At 37.4% G+C, this 20648-nt stretch overlaps 1 protein-coding gene across 6 annotated transcripts in view; it reads left to right on the forward strand.

Annotated features, from left to right (window-relative positions):
* Nucleotides 1-20648, forward strand: part of CCDC50 (coiled-coil domain containing 50) — a 73792-nt gene that overhangs the window by 25615 nt on the left and 27529 nt on the right. For all 6 annotated transcript variants that reach the window (XM_045583839.1, XM_036443997.2, XM_045583840.1 and 3 more), the window contains 4 exons: nt 4216-4278; nt 5742-5868; nt 7670-7760; nt 18072-18189. In XM_045583839.1, the coding sequence (XP_045439795.1) occupies nt 4216-4278; nt 5742-5868; nt 7670-7760; nt 18072-18189 (399 nt within the window). The remainder of the gene's footprint in view (nt 1-4215; nt 4279-5741; nt 5869-7669; nt 7761-18071; nt 18190-20648) is intronic.

A 20648-nucleotide genomic window follows, 5' to 3' on the forward strand; every position in this document is an offset into this window, starting at 1 on the left:
GGTACAGAAATTAGGCCCTCAGGGCTCTGCCCTGAAGAGTTTGCAGCTGGATGAGAGGCAGCTGTGTGCTGAGTTGAATGATAAAGTGCATCTTTCTGTTGATGATTTTCTAAGCAAGGAGGCAGAGTTACATGGTTTTAATAGTTCAAAATAGACTTAGCCCCACCATGCCCTAACTTTGGAGAAAATGTTTGGGTAGGAAGGAAGAGGCTACAGGACCATTGAGAACTGGATGTGGTTCCCTTAATGGCAAGATCAGCCTGAGATTGGAGTAAGTGGAATTGCACACAGGAGGGAAAGCTTGGGAAGCTGGAGATTGAAAGTCCAGGGCCCAGTGGTTTATCCAATGTTGCGAGAAGAGTTTATGCTATTTATCCTCAGTGCTGTTTATACTGTTTACTTCAAAGGAGAGTAGATTAGAAAAGAAGCAAATATCAGGGTCTGAACTTGGCCTGGCTGTGAAATGTGTTCAGAACTACCAGTCTGGTTACTGTTTTACAGAGGTAGGTGGATGTGTGACTATTTTCCAGCTCACGTTAGAGTAGTGATGCAGAGAATACAGAGGTATATCTGGAAAAAAACTAGTCATGCAGCAGAAATTGTAGACTGAACAAATAAAATGTCAGTATAAATGAGATTATATATTTGGAAGTTCTTATTTACTCTTGAATATTTTCTACCTTGCTTTCTAGCCCAGGTTTACCCATATTTTGTGGGTACCAATTCTACTACTGCTGTATTCAGGGTCAAATCACAATAATTGAATGTACTTTAATCTTGATATTTAAATGTTAGGAAATTAAGGAGATTTATTGTTACAGTTAATTTGTAATATATAAATTCCTTAAACCTGTTGATGATTTTTCAAGCATCTTAAATATATGATGATGATGAAATAAAATATGTGGATTTTAAAAATATTTAATTATATAATTTAAAATGTGATGTAGCTATAATAATGAAAAGATAATATGCAAATCAACCAAACAACTGAATAGCAGACCAACCATCCAGACAACTTTTTGGATGACCATGTTATGACACACATGGCGCCAGACCAGCCAAGGCAGGTGTGATATGATTGGTCAGAGGGCCTCATCATTGCCCCACTATTGCCCCAAAGAAGGAGGCCCAGACCATTGATTGGCTGGTGGGGCAATTGATGGGGGTGGGGGGCTCTGCTATTGCCCCAAAGAGGGAGGTCCAAGCCACCCACCTGGCAGTACTATGGTGGGTGGGTGGGGCCTCCATCTGCAGGGCAATCGATCTGGGGGCCCTGCAATGAATTGCCCCACAGAGGAAAGCCCAGATCTCCAGCAAGGGACTCTGTGGTAAGTGTGTGGAGCCGACCAGCGATCCCCCGCAGAGGGAGACCCAGGCCAGCCAAGCAATCACACCCATGACTGTTGCCTGCAGAAAGAGGCAACTGGTGGCTGAGGAGGGGAGACAGCACCACACAATTGCAAGCAGTGGCAGTAGCGGGGACGGGGCCAACTGCTGGCAGCAAGGGAAGGAAAGCTCCAATAGGCCCTGATGACCAGCCAGGCCTAAGGACTCTACCTGAGAGGTCCCGGATTGCAAGAAGGCACAGGCCAGGCTGAAGGACACCTTCCCCCATGCACAAATTTTGTGCACCGGGCCTCTAGTATAAATATAAAACATTACAAAAAGCATAGTAAATGTAGAAACCCAGGAACCTATTGCCTAAATTTAATAGATGTTACTATTTTAACTTATTTGCTTCAACCTTCTCTCCTCATTTATAAAGCAGTAGAATACTATATCTAGCTAAGGCACCCCTATCCCTTTGCTTTTCTCTAGAGGTAACCACTATTCTAAATTCAGTTTATGTCAGTGCCATATATTTAAAAATTTGTATTTTTACTTCAGGTGTGTGTATCCATAAATAATATTTTTATGACATTATCATTTTTTAAAATTTATTTTTATTCAAAGTATTACATATATCCCCCTTTTCTTCTTCCTTGGACCCCCTCCTGCCTGTCTCCTTCCCCTCCCCACAAGCCTACTGCACAACATTGTTTTTAATGTTGTGCTGACTAAAATAAATATAAGTTATTGTAGTTCTTCACATGGTTATTCCATGGAAACTGCAGAAATTTTATAATTTTAATTTTAGTCAACACATTAAAAACATATAAAAGACATTTTTTTCTGATGCAACTTTCTACACTAAAAATAAATTGAAGCGACTTTTAAACTATTTGAGTGTAATCATCAGTGATGTATATTTTACATTGTGGCATAATACATTTCATATAAATGTGTGTATGCAACTAAAAATGTTTCTTCAAACCGTAGTTTCCTGTCGATGTGTGATATCCTCTATTTTCCAGCCTATTGATTTCTAAATGCTTGTCCCAGACTTAGTAAACTGATTTTCTGACCTAATAATAAGTTTCTGTCCTATATGAAAAATAATAAGGTTATTCTAAAGTTAATATAATCTTAGTTAATCTGAAATTAATATTGAGTATAGTATACAAACATAAACCTTTGTTGTGTAATAAAAGTGTTTCAAATAGTAAGGCCATATATTAAAATATGATTCTTTTGCACAAGATGTAACTTTAGCTAATTCATTCTGAATATTTGTTTTCTATGAATCAAACCCATACATATTCTAGCCATTTAACTAATGAGTATTAATTAGCTAAATGTTTTAGAGAATTCATGTTGGTCAGTGTAAAATAACTTCTTTCAGTCTACTCCCACCATGGTTTCCCTGGAGTCCAGGAGGGTGTCATGTGTCAAGGAAGGAAAGAATGCTGGTTGGCTCAGAAAAGGACTCCCAGTCCTATTACTAACACACTTTATAGCATTAATAAGCTCTTTCTTCTTTCTAGCCCTCATCTTTCTCACCTACTAAATGGGAGGGTTAACCAGCTTATCTTGTAAGCACTTTCATCCTATGAAGTATCGGATAACACATCTGGGCCTCAGGTTGGAATTTGCTGAGAAAATATATAATCAAGACTTCCTATTGGAATTACTGGTTTTGCAGTTGCATTTGAGCAAGGGATAAGCTAAGGTACTATTAATTTAATATGGTTTTGGAGCAAAAATGATTCCTCCATCATAAAACCATTTCAGACTAACCTTGACGTCTCTAAGCTCTGTCTACTTTTTTCTTACAATAAGGGCCAGGGCTCTGTGAATGTACACATATATAGTGTTAAGCATGACAAAGGAATGTTTCTTCATTTCAGTTAAATGTACTTATAGGCAAATCCAAAGTTGTAGAAAGACATCTATAACCTCTGGTAAGCCCTAGGGGACATTTCTGTAAGTCCTACACATTACAGTGGTCTGAGGCTTTGAGCAATTTTCTTTTTTAATGTCAGTTATACATTGGAATAGAGTAAGGACATATCACCTAAACTACACATCCTAAAATAAAAAACACAAAAACAGAACATTACTTTCATGAGTCCTGCCTGTATGTTTGCTTTAAGAAGCAGGAGTCCAAATTGTAATTTGGGGGGACCTTGGAGACTATTCCTTCTCATTTGCTTCTAAGAAAATAGGTCAGCAAATGGTTTGCCTGGATCTCCAGGTGGAGGCAAAGTTAGGGGCAGGATTCTGGTATACTCTGAGGTTTCCATTTTCTTTTGGTTTGCAGATTCTTTTTAGACAACTACCTTTAGAGAGATCTAGACAAGTTCTAACCAGTGTCTAAGGGTGTGGACTATTAAAGAATGTGATTATCCTTAAAGTAGAGATCTGCTCCTACTAGAGTGACTGATGAAGACAGGTTTTTCCTAAATGACACCAGGATAGATATAAGTCTATGGGAGAGGATCCTGTGGACCCCAGGTGGCTGAAGCATTGGCCAGGTTTATTTAACTCCTCTGACCACTTGACAACTAGTTTTCTGTCAGCTGCAATATGCAAAACATTCTTATCTATTGGAATTTCCTGACATCGGGGTTCTGACTCTATGGTTAATATCTTTAGGCCAGGGACCACAGATAACCATTATTTTGTGATATCCTATGCTTGTCACTGAGCAGGTACTTATGTGTGTTTTTTTGTGTGTGAAAGAAGACTATGCTATCTACTCACTATTTTGTGCAGTGCAAGTTATAAAGTTGATCATCTTAAGAGAATTGACTTTTGAAGTAAAGAAAATGCTTTTCTTTTTAGTACTACTAATGAGCCTTCCTATCTGCTTTTCTCTCTCATCCTCTGCAGTGTGTCGAGATTTCGCTGTCCTGGAGGACCACACCCTGGCCCACAGTCTGCAGGAACAGGAGAGTGAGTAATAGCCCTCAACCCTGCTCCTTCAGTTTTCTTTTGTGTAGTGGTAGCTTGAGGCAGGTGTCTTTGAGTGAGTCAGGGAGAGAACACCGTCACCAGACTGTACCATCCATCCCTCCGAGCAATTTGTCTGGGCCCAGGACACCCGGGTGACGCATGACATTCTGGGTGTTTTGAAGTATGACAGCTTCCAGGTGTTAGATGACTGTGGGTACATTGGAGGAAAAGAGGAGCTCGAAACCTTAGTGTGTTGTAGGAGGGAGACTGGTTGTATATGTGTCAACGTGAGAAACGTCCAGACCTGTAGAGAAGTTTTATGAGTTTATGTGAGCCAAACTGAGGACAATTGCCCAGAAGCAAAATCTCAACAGACTGGAAAAAAAAAATACTCCACAGAATGGCAGTTTTGCAGTTTATTTTATACATTATAGTCAAAGGAGGAAACATAGGGAGGGTTACATGAAATCCATTGATGATAGTTTAGGGAGGCAGTAGAAATCAAATCAAGGAAATCTCTGAGATTAGATAAAGAGTAAAATGGAGACACACAGACTTCTTTTATATTGCTGGGTACAAGATAGTTATTAATTAACTTTGCAGCACATAGAGATGGTATGCAGGGGAACAAGATAACAAAGGGGTTTTTGTGGTCTCCTTGACTGGTAAAGGGGGATTACTCTGACATTTCAAAGGTATGTTATCTTAGATGCAAAAAGTCCGTAGACAGGCTTAGTTAAGGTAAAGACTGATCTTTGTCAAGGAAGGTACTGCTCTAAGACATGACTATCAGTGATGACTCACTTGAATTCAGTTGCAGCCCATCCTTTGTGGTTACTTCCGTCATGCAGGCCCTCCCTGAACTTGTCAGGTGTAGTGTGTGGCCCCTTTTTTGTCCGCACTGTATTTGGGGTGTGTAGATATCTGGTATAGGGAGCTATTTCTTACCCTAAGAATAGGGGCAAAGGTCTTTTTTCAAGCAATGAAGGTATCTAGACTGTGGATTTTTCTGAATATTTAAGTATATAATTATGAAAAATAAATTGAAGCTGTATGTGTTGTACAAAAGTACATATTTATGAATATGTAATTTGTGAATCATTAATTGGTGAAGCAATAGAAAAGTAAGTATTGAAAAATGTAGTTTATAACTAGAGTGATAGCTTGTGGAGCAGAGGGGGCACTGGCCCTGGCTTTCGAATATTTGTGTAGAAATCCTGGCACTGCCACTGTTTTGCCATGTGACCAAAGGGAAGTGACTTAACCTTTCTGACCCTCTTTATACTTAATGGAAAGATGGGGCTAATAATTTCTGTGCTGCCTATTAACCGGCGTTATTGAGAGCATACAATAAAATGACGGGTATGAAACTCTTTAATGGAAAAGCTTTTTTAAGTTTATTAAGAAGTTTATTATTAACAAGCCAAAGCATTGTAATTCCTCTCCTCCATCTTTCTGTCCAGTTGAGCATCATTTGGCATCAAACATTCAGCGAAACCGTTTGGTCCAGCATGATCTCCGGGTGGCTAAGAAACTGCAAGAGGAGGATCTGAAAGCTCAGGCTCAGCTTCAGAAGCGCTACAAAGACCTGTGAGGATTCTGGGGAGTGGAGGGAATCACGCCAGGACTGGTTTACTGGTTTCTTCTGTGGAGCCAGCAACCAGGACAGGGGAGGTGGAGACTCTCCTTCTGTTCTTCTCATTCCTGACATTGTTAGATTAAAAAAATGGTGTGTGTGTGTGTGTGTGTGTGTGTGTGTGTCTATCTCTTTCTGTTTCTTTGATTTGAAAATTTGGTGTTGGGATGTGTGCATTCTGGTGTGAACTCTTAGCATTTTAACTTGTATGACTTTGAGAAGTGTGGTCCATCTATTTTCCTTCCGTACAAGAAGGAAAAAGATGATCTCTGCCTCATAGTTTAGTTGTCTGGGGAATCCATTGAAACATTGTACATGATAGAACTTCATGACTTGTTTTGGGTTCCTTTACTGTGTCCTATCAGGGTTTGCTGCTCTTCTTTTCCTCAAACCTCTTACTTCTCAGATACTGGCAGAATCTTCTGGAAAGCCCTGAATTGCACACTCAGTTCTTTCCATAGCTTCCGTGTCTGACAAACATTCTTTTTTCAATCTCCTCTTTTACAGTTAGATATGAAAAGATCATATTTAAGTTTTCTTATGGAACAATTACTTTTCATTTTCAATGCCCTAAAACTCCCAGGGTACATTTCTTCTTTGATAGTAGCTCCTTATATCTAATTCTCTAAGGGTGGATTTAACATTAGCTATTGTTTTGAGGAAGAAGGGGTAAAGGGACAATCAAAGGTACCTCTCAGGTTTTTTTAGTTGTCATGTGCATATAAACAAGAGAGCCTATTATTTTTGCTGCCTTTGAGGAAGGGTTTGTCTTTTTATTTTATTATTGGTGGAGAGGACTTCATTCATCATTTTTTGTTCAGCTTCCATCTTTTGTAAATAAACATTCTTACTGACTCTTGCTATCCCTGACACCATGAAAGGCACTGGACACCACAGATGTGAAGAAACATAATCACTGCCTTTAATGGCCTTAGGAACACATTATGAACACTATATGTACAGGTACATGCATGAAGCACATATAATTGAATAGTCAACTTCATGTTTATGAAGAGAGAATAGATTGAGAAATTTATTAGGCAGCTTCTGAGCACAGGAGCAAGACTTACTCATTTTTGTATCCTGTGTTGAGCATAGAATCTGCATATAGAAGATGGTATATTTAAATATTTATTAAATGCCCACATGCCAAAACAAACAAAACTATGGTAACAGCAGTTTTCTCAGTGGTCAGTATTAAATAAGCTAGAGTCAGCCAGAGAGGTTTCTACTGGGAACTGTAGCTGAGGAATATACATGTTTTCCTTTTTTAAAAACATTATCAAAACTGAAAAAATATATATATATAATAAAAAATTTATAAACACCAAAGTCATACTAACTCCTCTAGGTGATCACAGTATTGTTGACATCGAGTGATCTCACTCCCCGTGTTTTTCTGTGTACTCTATGTATTCGTGGAGATTAATCTTACAGTGTACATCTCCTTTGCAGAAAACATGCCTGTCTCCCTGTAGGTGGTCCCAGTGGAGTGAGATGATATGGTCGTATAGAAAAAGCATGGGACTTTCCATTGTAGTGTCAGCATCAAATTTTCACTTAGTTTCTCTGTGCCCTTAGGGAGGTAATTTCATTACTCTGGCCTCAAGCTCTTCATCTGTGAGTGGTGACAACAGCAAGCTCTGCCACACTGTTGTGAGGATTGAGATTAAAATGTGCACTGGCTCATAGTGAGTAGTCAGTACATTGTTTCCTCTTTCCTTTACTCATGTTGTTTTGTCTTTTGTTTTGTAGTGAACAACAGGACTGTGAAATTGCTCAGGAAATCCAGGAAAAGCTGGCTATTGAGGCAGAGAGACGGCGCATTCAGGAGAAGAAGGATGAGGTTGGTTAATGCCCCTACACCCGGTGGAGGAAGGACTGCTCAGCTCTGGACCAGTTCCTTTCTGTGTTTCTTGGCTAAGTGTATGGCTGCTGCATGGGCAACAGAACTCTCCTCTTTTGAGTGCATAGTCCAAGCATTGCCCTCCATAGACCATTATTTATTGCCCACCAATCAGTTGCATGTGGTGAAATCTGAAAACATGATAAATTAGTATCCTAGGGTTGCTATATAATAAATTACCACAGACTTGGTGACTTAAAACAAGAGAAATTTATTCTCTCGCAGTTTTGGAGGCTAGAAGTTGAAATTAGGGTGTTGGCAGGGCTATGCTGGCTGTTGGGAAAAATCTTTCTTTGGCATATTCTAGCTTCTGTGGCTCCTGACAGTCTTTGCCATTCCTTGGCTTGTCGCTGCATCACTTCAGTCTCTCCCTCCATTGTCGTGTGGCTTTCTTCCCTGTATTTTTGTGTCCTCCTGTTTTCTTATAAGGACATCGTCTTTAGATTGAGGACCTACCCCAATCTAATGTGACTCCTCATAACTAATTATACCTGGAAAGACCTTATTTGTAAATAAGGTCATATTATGAGGTCCTTGTTGGAAATGAACTTTTAGGGGACTCGATTCAAACCCAATACAGGATGTCTGTCTATAGAGTATTCCCCCAACTTTAATGTGAGCAGAACTTAAGTATGGCCTGAGCAGGGGTCAGGAGCAGTCATTGTTCTCTATTTTTTGTTAATTGTTTCACTTGCCTATGATTTGCTGTCTCAAAGCACTGATCTGCTTGATTCTGTATATATTTTTAAATTGTATTGTTTTTAAAGTAAAAAATGACTAAAATTAGCAATAGTATTTGTTTTTAAGATTTGAATATGCAACTATTACCTGCATTTGTGTTATGTTTTCTGTATTAGTTTCTTTTCACTTTGAATTGATTGTCTTCCTTCTTTCATACCTATTCTGCTATTCTCATCCACTATCTTGATTCATAGTAAGGAAGAAAATGATTTATAATTTTGAATAATATAATGGTCATATGATTTATTATATAATTATAAATACTTTGTAGGCTTAAAAGGGGGCACTATTAATAATTTACATAAACTGGGATTGTCCTTAGCTAACTGGAACATATGATTGTCCTATTAAATAGATATGGACAGGGTCACCAGTATACTGGTCTGTACACACTGCTACTCTCACTGAGCCATCCTGGTTCCCACAGAACTGTTTGTTCATTGACAAACGAGTATGAGACATTCACTGTATGAGTGTATTTAGCTGTGTCTTTAAGAAATAAACCACATTTCTGTGGTTATCTGAACTGGAAGTAGGAATTAGGCATTGCCTCCTGTCCTTCCTGTTATCAGCACAAGAGCTCTTTCTTCCAGCAAAGTGTGTTGCTTCTCTATAGTCAAGACTTTGCTTTGGGAATGAAACTGGGAACTGAAAGAAGTGATTATATTTTGTAGACAGGGAAGCTTCTTTTTAAAAATAACAGAGTAATGGTTGGCTTCTGATAAATGCTACTGGTGTCCTGTGATTTTTCTCCTCACCCCTGCCTCATTCAGGGACAAATGATTATAAGGAGAAACCAAAACACTTTCTTTTAGGCATGTAGAATCTACGTAGCAATCTCAATAAATAACCCCATGATAATACTATATAAAGTAAGCAGTGTAGTGACAAAGTCCATTTTTCACATATAGAAGTTGAAGAAGAAAGTGACTGGCCCCATGCTATAATAAGGTGCCAGGGAAATGGTTGTACATACAATACAGATTTGACTGACAGCTTCTGATTTAGCTATTTTGTGACATAACATAAATCATGTAGATTTTGAAGTTAACTGCTCTGGGTTTGAATCTTAGCTGTTTAACTTTTAGTCTTGCATTTAAATATCTTTCTTAAACATGTAGAAACTCAGGTTCTATATTGGAGAAGTCATGATAGTTATGCATAATTTAAAGAGCTGTTATGAGGTTTAAATGAAATCGTGTACAAAAGATACATACTAACTTAGTAATTGCTCTTTTTGCTTTCTTGTAAGGTGTTTTTCTCACCATCCTACTCTTTGTAACAACTCAGATTTCTCTTGTAGGGATATGTGATAAATCAGTGGAGGTATGTGATAAGTGGGAGAGTGGTACACATATATAAGTTTAGTGTATTCCAAAATGCTGAGGTTTGAGGGATCTTCAGGAGTTTTGTTGCCCCTAAAGTAAGGCAAAGTAATGAGAGGCCTAAGGAAAAGTGACCAGACGTCCCGCTTTTAACAATTTTTCCCCTGTCCCTTGGCGTTTTAAAAAAGTCCCGTTAGGGATGTTTGGTCACTTTACCTTAGGCCTGTCACTACTTTGCCTTCCCCACTATTTGACCTACTGAAGTGTGTCTCCTGCCCCTGGACAGTGAAGAGGTTAAATGAGAAACCCAGTTGTGGAGACTTAGCGAGGCTAGCCTTTAAAAACCCCATTCAGACTTTTTGAGTTTTCAACTGGTGCCTTAGATTAGAAGGGCGTTACTGTGCAAAGATATTCTTTTATGGTAGAAAATTATGACTCTCGCTGAAACCGGTTTGGCTCAGTGGATAGAGCATAAGCCTGTGGACTGAAAGGTTCCAGGTTCAATTCCGATCAAGGACATGTATACCTTGGTTATGGGCACATCCCCAATAGGGGGTGTGCAGGAGGCAGCTAATTGATATTTCTCTCTCATTGATGTTTCTAGCTCTCTATTCCTCTTCCTTTCTCTCTGTAAAAAATCAGTAAAATTATTATAAAAAATAAAAATATGACTCTCAGCTTACAGATATGTTGTTAATATTAAATGAACAAAATTTGCATTAGTAAAGTTTGTCTTGAAAGATGTATGATAACGCTAATTCATTTATTTTCATCCAAGCTGGCTCACACAGCAGACTGAGACAATAGCGCTCATTTTCCTGCCAAATATTCCAAAAGCCTTGCCTGTTAGTCATGAACTGTCTTAATTCGTCTCTCTCTCTCTGTCTCCCCCCGACTTTCTTTACTTCCATGTAGAGTCTGCTTAGCTAATGAGTTTTTATTCAACAGCAGGGATGTGGAAAATTCCTCTCTGGATTTTCACCCAAATCTCTTTTAGAAGTTTTTGGGGTCAACTTTCTTGGGTACTTTATAATCCTCTAAAACAACCAGATGTGGAATTCAAAGTCCCTTTTCTCTTGATACAGATTTCCCCTCCCCTGAACAACATTGTGTAGGAGAATTAAGAGTTATACAACTTTGTGGGTGAATCAGCATGTCTAGCTTTGTTCCAGTATAATTTTATTATGATTTTAACAGAGCACAGATGAAGGGAAGTAGCATTTCCTTTCAGAGAGACAGCTGTTGAAAAGTTTAAAAAAAATAAAAGGGAAGGAAAAAGATCTTTTATATTTTTATCAGCATTGTGGCCTCTCCTCTCTTTCCTTCCCTCTCCCTTTCCCCTCTTTTCTCTTTACTCCTCCCTCTCTCCCTACTTTCATTCTTTCTTCCTTTCTTAAAAACTGTTAACAGTATCTTAACTCTAGTATCATCATGTGTTTCTAGGTGCCGTGTTGAAAGAGCTTCTAGCCTTTGGGAATACCATACTGTATGAGTTTGTGATTAGTACAAGTGGACTAATTTCACTGGGATCCCTCTCTTGATCACAATATAAGCATTTGTCAGTGACCTTTAATAAAACTAAGGAATGTGTATTTAGTTCATTTAACTTAGTTATTCTTAAGTAAAACTCTAAGAAAGAAAGTATGTGTGTATCTATCTGTGTGTGTATGTGTGAGATGAGAAAGAGGGTGAGAGAAAAATAGAGAGAGAAGAGAGAGAGAGAGAGAGAGAGAGAGAGAGACTATCTATAGAAATACATATGTGTGTCTTTGAACTTAGGTTTGTAGTTAGACAGACATGAGCAGAACAAGGATGATGGGCCAGGTATAGACGGTCACCAGGATGGAAAGCCCCTGGTGCCTAGCAATGAGCCAAACTGGGAAAACAAAGACCTCACCCCTTAGGCAGGGTAACCTTTCCTCCCCTAGTATATCGCTGGTCATCTGGTTTAGACCCACTGATCTTTCATATTGCTGGTTATTCAGTCTGGAACCCCCTGACCTTTCCTTCCCTGGCATGTTACTAGTTATGAGAGTTAGACCCCTCAGAGGAGAAATAAGAGGGTGGGAAAATAGCCTTTAATCATTAAGCTCCCAAGACCGTGAGGTTCTGATCCACATCAAGTACATGTAGACCTCAGTTGTGTATCAGATCGAGTCCAAGAAAAGCAGTAAAACCAGAAAGCGACCCTACAGGCTGACCTCAGGACCAGCTGCGTTGGATAACAATACCCTGTCTTGGTGCCAACCAATGAGTGGAGACCATGACCCTGAAAGGACACACCTAGAAAGCTGATGAATATTCTGTTGGGATTCTCCCCTGAGGCCTCTCAAAAAAACTCTGCCCTTAAAAGGCTCTTAGGACAGAGCACCCAGATCACTATCCCCCACCAGGAGCATACCCTAGTCTTTCTCCTCCCTTTACCTCTTTCTCTTACCCCAGGCGTGTTACCTTTGTCCTTCTCATTCCTAAATCCTAAGTGCCATTCTTTTGCCTCTGTAACTGGTTTCCTAAGAGACCATTGCTTGTACCACTCACTTCTACCTCTGTGACTTTCCAGATAAACTTTCTCCTATTGAGTCTTGGCTCTGAATTCTTTCCTAGCCAGAGCTCAAATACCACAGATGCTGAACCCAGGTCTGGTCTTACCCAACCAGTCTAACACCTGTTGCCATTCTCACAACCAACAATTCCAAATATATGTGGCTATTAGAGAAAAACTTCTCTTTTTTTCTTAAGTAAACAACATAGCCACCATGTTATGAAATGTCTGCCACTAGTCCAGCAATTTAAAATCACTTATAATATTGACTGCTCAGGAATAAACTAAGTAACCAATTTACATTAAAAATTGTGAACCATGCTACTGTTTTCATAACATTTTTTTAACTGATTAGAATTCCATGTTCTAGAAGAATTTTTATATAAGTTGGTGATATTTACAGAATAGCTCAAATAATAATACATTTTAGTTACTAAAATTGTTTCCTATGTTTTGGTACTAAAAATAAGTTAAAATATATATGGCAAGAAAGGGATAGTGAATGGGAAACTCTAGCTAAGAAAAAGTCTTCTCTGTGTTTATCCTATTTATACTGATATTTTTGCACCCATAGAATTGGAATGATCTTTTTTTCCTAGTACTGTTCAGTAATTCTTTTGGGATTATACCTACTATGAGGTCCCTATAAAGTTATTGCTAGTTGGTAAAAAATTTAGCAATCTAATGGAATGGCTTTCTTTTTTTTCTTTCTTCTTTCTGCCAGTCATTTGATTGTTACTACTTTAGATCCCTTTAGGTTGTTGTTATACCCAAGATTTCCCAGGGAAAAATAACCCTGATATGAAATCACATAAGCCATAAAAATACTTAAGGAATCCAACACCGTGGTTCAGTAATTTGTCAACTGCTTGAGAAAAATGTGCCAGGCTCCTGTGGGCTCCAATACATCTTGCTTGAATTAATGGCTCTCTTGGGGCACCGATCTTTGTACATCTTACATTATGTAATTACTAGAGGCCTGGTGCATGAAGTTTTTGCACCGGGAGTGGGGGGTGTTCCCTCAGCCCAGCCTGTACCCTCTCCAATCTGAGACCCTTCAAGGGACATCCCTCTCACAATCCAGGACTGCTGGCTCCCAACTGCTCACCTGCCTGCTTTCCTGATTGCCCCTAGCCACTTCTGCCTACCTGCCTGATCACCCCTCCCCACTCCCATGCTAGCCCGATTGATGTCTAACTGCTCCCCTGCCAGCCTGTTTGCCCCCAACTTCCCTCTTCTACTTGCTTGGTTACCCCTACCTAACTGCCCTCCCCTGCAGGCTTGATTGCCCCCAACTGCCCTCCCTTGCAGGCCTGGTCCCTCCCAACTACCCTCTCCTGTTGGCCATCTTGTGGTGGCCATTTTGTGTCCACATGGAAGCAGGATCTTTGACCACATGGGGGCAGCTATCTTGATCTTATGTGTTGGAGTAATGGTCAATCTGCATATTACTCTTTTATTAAATAGGATTTGCTTCTAATCTTTGATAGATAAGGACTTTCAGGATAGTGACCATGTCTTGTTTCTCAGGCTTCAACCATGTTTGGCCCAGTGAAGGTGTTCAGCAAATCTTTGTTTTCATTAAAATGACTTTCCTTAACATTCTAGAGATTTTTTACTGTGCCCTTTCTTATGCTCATAGCTTCAGATTTTCCAGTTGGGTGACTTGGATAATAAAAAGGGGAGAGATGAGCTATAATAGTAAATTGTCATTCCAATAAATAGCTTGGCCAGAAAGACTTATATATCACAGTTATTCTGTATGTGTTAGTCCAAAATAAATCTACCTGCTGATGAATATGATTAATTAAAAAATAAACTGATGAATAAAATAGACCCAGAGACATAGAAGCATGGAGCAAACTGTTGAATCTCAGAGGGAAGGTGTCAGGGGGAACAGGGGTTGATATGGAAGGCCTAGGGAAGAGTGTGTGTGGGTTGGAGGGGATCAGTGGGGGAAAAAGAGGGGGCAAAAAAGATAATTTTAAAAAATCATGGAAAATTACTTCAGAAGGGCTTATGAGTTATTTTAGCTTTTTTTCCCCCCCCCCAAGTTATGTTTTATGGAACACTAATTCTATAAGGTTTATATTTTTATGTAAAAAAAAAAAAAAAGGTTTCTTCCCCAAGTAAATTTAGAAATTCATGAATTATAGGAAGATAACACGTGTCTTTCATCAAAGTTTTAAAATATCCTAATGTTTTGTGTGTTGTTTTTTTTTTTTAAACATGTTTCTTTTAAAAAAATATATTTCATTGATTTTTTTACAGAGAGGAAAGGAGAGGGATAGAGAGTTAGAAACATCGATGAGAGAGAAAGAAACATTGATCAGCTGCCTCCTACATTATGTGCCCACTGGGGATGTGCCCTCAATCAAGGTAAATGCCCTTGATTGGAACCGAACCTGGGACCCTTCAGTCCTCAGGCTGACACTATCTACTGAGCCAAACCGGTTAGGGCCTAATGCTCATTTTAAAGAGTTAGCTATAATACTTGCTTTCCATGGAATGCTTTGAGTTTTTTTAGGAGAACCTTTTGAGTCCTCTGTTTTTTGGAACAGAGCTTGGGAAATCCTGTTCTAGATTAACCTTTAACAGGAAGAAGCTGAAGACCAAGGAGATTATTAATGTCCAGGGTGACTAAGCTGCATCCAAGCATTGTGACTAATAGTTGCCATTGTAAGCTGCTTCAGGGGAAATTTTTTTTTTTTTTGAAATCACCCAGTTGAACTCATTGCACAGTAATGATGTTGGAAAGCAGCGGGGAGAATTGACTTAAGCTAAACCACCGTTATATTAAAGCAGTTATTTTCCATTGACTTTTATTCTTTCACTCCTCAAATTAAGTAATATTTGTTCTTACCAGATAGAATCTTACTCAGAGAGCTGAGAGCTTCAAAAAGGAAAAGGTGTGGGTGCTAAGGTGCATGACACATTATGATTACTATTTTCTATTTGATTAACATCACTTCTTTAGCCTAGCTAATAAAGGGGCATCATCCTTGTTTCTCTCCTGGGTTTTCACACTGAGAAAGCAGCTTATTGCTCTATATTTATTAGGACTAAGTTCTGTAGTAGGAAAGCAATTATAAGGTGTCTGTTGAGTGTAGTTTAATAATTATTTGGAGCTGATAATTATTTATATTTTTTACTCATTTATAGCAAGGGAAATTTTTTGTTTTCTGTAAAGTAAACCACTTAGGAAAATGTAGTATTGGGTGCTTAATAAACATGACGACTTAGGAAATTGCTAGCATTTTTCTCTACTTCTGAAGCAAAAAGTATAGTAATTTTGGAAATTCTATAACAGATATTAATTTTGTTTGTCCCACCATTCTATAGTCCTGATTGACATACTGCTTTGTAAGGCATCAAATGTAATAAACCTGGCACGGCAACTGGTACCTGGTAATACTCAGAGAATTATTAAAATGATACCTAAAGGAGTCAAGATATTTGACTTTAAGATTGAATAGTTCAAACTCTTCATTATATAGATAAAGACTTGAAGCCCAAAGAAACCCTTATTAGTAGTGAGTATTTCTTTCATAGTGTCTCTGGAACATTTCTGGCTTGAACTGGAAGGAAAAGGGAAATCATCTTAACTTTGAGACTTAGGGAGCATTTTCCATCAAAGTGTTAGAAATACAGATATCTTTGCATGAAAGTTATGTGTAAGTAGGATTGTGTTTTTACCTCATTCTGAGTAGCAACATTTTGTGAGTACACACTCAAGTGTCTTACATTGTAACATGGACTTATATATAGATTTATAAGAATCTTCCAGTGTATGTAGCACTCAAAGGCAATATGTTAACAGTGTATTTATAACTTTGAATTTAGGCATTATTTAATATAAATTCAGATTTGTAAGCCTATTTTGGTGAACGTAAAATATTGAGTATCGGATAATCATTGCTAATTTATCTAGCCTCAGCATCCAACTTACTTCTACACTGATGTGTGAAATAAATTATTTAGATGGAATGTTTTTAGGTCTTCCAGTTTTTCCATATTCTTCATTTTGACATTCTCAGAAAATTGCAAAAGGAAGAATAGTAATTGATTCTTCAAAATTTACACTAAAGTTTAGGCACTTCTGTATTTCTTCTTATAAATACAAAGAAATAAACACCTCAAACTACCATTATTATTACTATTTGTATGAGCCTTTAAGAGTCTGGTGACAGCTATGGACTTTTTCTTCAAAAAAGTGTTCACAAACAAATTTTATGGGTTATTTTATAGGGCTTTCATAGAAATAGTCTTCAGATTCAAAACACTGTCACTTTTCAGCTCAAAACATTTAGTAACCCTTCATTTATTATGCTATCTACTTCAGATTTCTTAAGATTATCTGCAAGGAATACCTGTGATTCAGCCTCAGACTTTTTTTTTCTAGCCTTACCTTTCTCTGCAACACTTCACATTCTAATTGGACTATTGATCATTCTGTAGAATAATATCCATTAAGACATTTATAATTTTTCTGATAATGCTTTCTCTTTTTACTTTGCCTATTGGAATCCAAATCTTTGTTCAAAACAAAACACAGATGCAAAGACTTGCATAATTCCTTTAAGGCAGTGGTTCTCAACCTTTTTAAGGCCTCGACCCTTTATACAGTTCCTCATATTGTGGTGACCCCCAACCATAAAATTATTTTCATTGCTACTTCATAACTGTAATTTTCTACTGTTATGAGTCATAATGTAAATATATGTGTTTTCTGATGGTCTTAGGCGACCCTGCTAGCGACCCACAGGTTGAGAACCGCTGCTGTAGAGCCCAAGACTATCAGAAAACAGATATTTGCATTATGATTCATTAACAGTAGCAAAATTGCAGTTATTAAATAGCAACAAAAATAATTTTATGGTTGGGGGTCACCACAACGTGAGGAACTGTATTAAAGGGTCGTGGTATTAGAAAGGTTGAGAAGAATCACTGCTTTAAGGAGAACTAATATTCCCTTTTTTATAGTCCAGTAGACATTTTTATTCTTCTTTTGAGGTTTTATAATTGACTTGTTTTGTAGTTATTTGTATACACGTTCCCTTTTTTAGGGAGATGGTAATGTTTTGGGGACAGGGTTGGAATGTTGTTCATCATCCAGTAATTGCTTAAGTCTTGCCTGGAGATGAAGTGAGGGGAGGCAGGAGGAAGACTGTTTCTCTTCTTCAGTTAGGCAGCGGTACTCTGATACAGAGCTCAATCGGGATCAGCCAAAAACTCTTAACATTAAATTATAAATACAATTTTTATAGATAAAGTTTTATAGATTACTACATCCTTCCCCACCCAGACTTGCTGAATCATTGTCTTGGAAAAAGGGCTCTCAAATATGAATTTTTATTGTATAGCCAACTTTTGTATACTAGTTTCGAATACTCTCAGATTAAGTTTAAATTTTAATTTAAAAAAAATACCTTTCTCTGTTATCTGGATCTTGTGTCTCTGCTATTGAGCATTCATCTGCGCTATTTAAATCGCTTGAGTTTAACACCAGAAAGTCTGCAGAGCCATAGACTGAGCCCACCTACAAAAGCTTAGCAGGGAGTGTGGAATCATTGACCTGTGGAGTCATTGTATGGAGTTCGTTCATGCTTTAGTAATACTTATTTTCGTTCTCTGTATTTGCAGGACATAGCTCGCCTTCTGCAAGAAAAGGAATTACAGGAAGAGAAAAAGCGAAAGAAACACTTCCCAGAATCCTCTGGAGGGAATGCTTATGGAGAAAGTTACTATTATGAAGATGGAGGTAACATTGCCTACAATCATGACCTACTCTATCCTTAGATTTAAAGCTTTTCCCCCATTTCTCTTGTCTTTTAAAGATAAGCCAATGGTGACAAATTAAAATTTATGATTCTCTGTGCATTCTTTTGCTTTTGATGCTTTCTTTGCTATTTGATTATCACATAGAAAACTTTCTGGAGGAAGGAAGTCCCTTCTAAGTTTCTCTTTCTAGTGCCTGTGTTTGCAGTATGGTGGTGGGCAATTTCGGTGGTGGTGGCTCTTCACCTTCAGTGTGTTGGGAAATGAGTATTTGCAGGTTATTGCTCAGTCCTTTTTAAAGATTTGTCAAAGGAAAGTTATTTCCTATAGCTTCTAGTATGAGTGTTTATTGTAGTTCAGCTTAGAGGCCATACTTGGGATAACAAATAATAAAATCTAAAGGCTGCTTCTAGGAGTAAAGATTTAAGTTTGATGGTTTTAAATCCCCTTGCAAACTATCAGTTGCTTCTCTATAATTTCATTAAGAAAGGTAAGTGGGTGTTTGTTTTTGATGAGTAGGATGAAAGGAATGTATATGCAGATGATGGAATTATCACAGGTTAGGTGCATCTTGCTCAGTCACATTGCTCCTCCAGAGTGATCATAATCAGTAGAGCCCAGCCCTATGGAGTAATTAGTAAGCAGGTTGATTCTCCATTTATTGCTTGCTGTATTCTTCTTCCATATGTAAAGTGCCCAGCTCTTTTAGGATACCTATTTTTTTTTTACACTGATTTTTCTAATGCAGACATGTAGTACATCATTTAAAAAGAAACATTATGGCCCATGTTGTGCTATACTAGAGACCAGAAGGTAAAGAGTTACTCTTTAGACTTAATTAAAATCTTAGGAATGTGTTTTTATTTTGTTTTTACTTTTAATTCTACTCTGGAGGCATGTGCACTGCAAATAAAAATAACTACTTTAAACTTTTAAGTCTAGAAAAATAATTAGGATGGCAATGAGTATACTAAAATATTAATTTTAGTCTCTTTTAAAACCTTATACTAACTTGAATTGGAACTCAAACCTGGTTGTTTTGATCACAGTGTCCTCATCCTGATTCATAACAGATGTTAAGAATTCAGTGGATTTTCAGGGATATCTAAAAGTTAAAAAAACAAACAAACAAAAAAACCCCACAAAAACCACTATCTGATATGTATCTTAAGTGCTTTTGTAAACTTGTAGAGAGTGCCATATATGTCATTTGGGGGGATTGGGAATGTGAAGTAGTGACCTCCTTAGCATATGCTTGTAAATGTTGGAATTCGTTTTCAGTTGTGTTGTTGTTAAGAGATTATGTGTTGCTGAGCATGTGATCCTTATTTATATGCCTCTGAGTTAGACCCAAGTTGAAATGAGAAAAATCACATTACAATTCAGTTTGTATTTACAAAGTGGTCCTTATATTCTTTGCAGTGGTCCTTTCCCAACACATACGAGATAATTCTTTCATTGAACTTCTCTGTCTTTGCGTAATATGATTTTTGCTTTACTTATGTAATCACAGTATATTATTACAGAAGCTTTCAGCTTTTTTTACTTAAAATTTAATAAATTAATCTTTTTAAATGATCATTTATAAATTTTATGCAAATTTATAATTATACCAATATCTGTCAGATTTATATCAACTGAAATGGTATGTCTTATTGTGAATCCATGTTTTTCTTTCAAAGCAATTTACTTAGTGGCATTGCAAGTATTTCAGTGATATTTTTTAAGTTTTTGGTCTTTGGAGTTATACAATCTAAGGAATTTATCTATTATAATCTCTAAGCCTTTTTATAATTTGTAAAATGGGGATTATAATATATTCTTCTCAAGTACTATTGTTTATATGTATTGTTAAGTATATATAACAAAGTATTTCTATAGCTAAATAAACATCATCTTATTTTGAAAGACAAACATGGAGGCACCAAAAAAATAGGTATATATATACACACACACACACATATATATATGTACATATGCATGTATATGTATATATTAGATATAAGGAAGTTAATTATATTTGCCAAATAACTTAGTCTTAAGAAATGTACAAATATTAGTCCTTTATTGGATGGGTTTTTAAAAGGTTCCAAATTATTCAACCCCTGTCTTTTTTCTTTTCTTTCTTTCCCATATTTAAAGATGTCACAACAAATTAAGCAATAAATATTTTTATCCCATCAACTTTGAAAATGTAGTAACTGTTTTTGCTTTCCTTCTTGTAATACATCTCCCTACTAATTAGTAAAACTACTAATATCATTTAACGTTTGAGAAAGAACTTAAAAACACCACCAACAAAATAATCATAGCCTCAAAAATCCATGTTGAAAACAAAACCCTTCTTGTTTCTTTTGGCCTTAAAGGCAGACTTCACTCATGCAGCTGTCTTTGGAAACACTGGTATTAACACTGCAATCATTGTTTCCTGATGTGGTCGTC

Source organism: Pipistrellus kuhlii, unplaced genomic scaffold (assembly GCF_014108245.1).
Source record: "Pipistrellus kuhlii isolate mPipKuh1 unplaced genomic scaffold, mPipKuh1.p scaffold_m20_p_2, whole genome shotgun sequence".
Taxonomy (NCBI): domain Eukaryota; kingdom Metazoa; phylum Chordata; class Mammalia; order Chiroptera; family Vespertilionidae; genus Pipistrellus; species Pipistrellus kuhlii.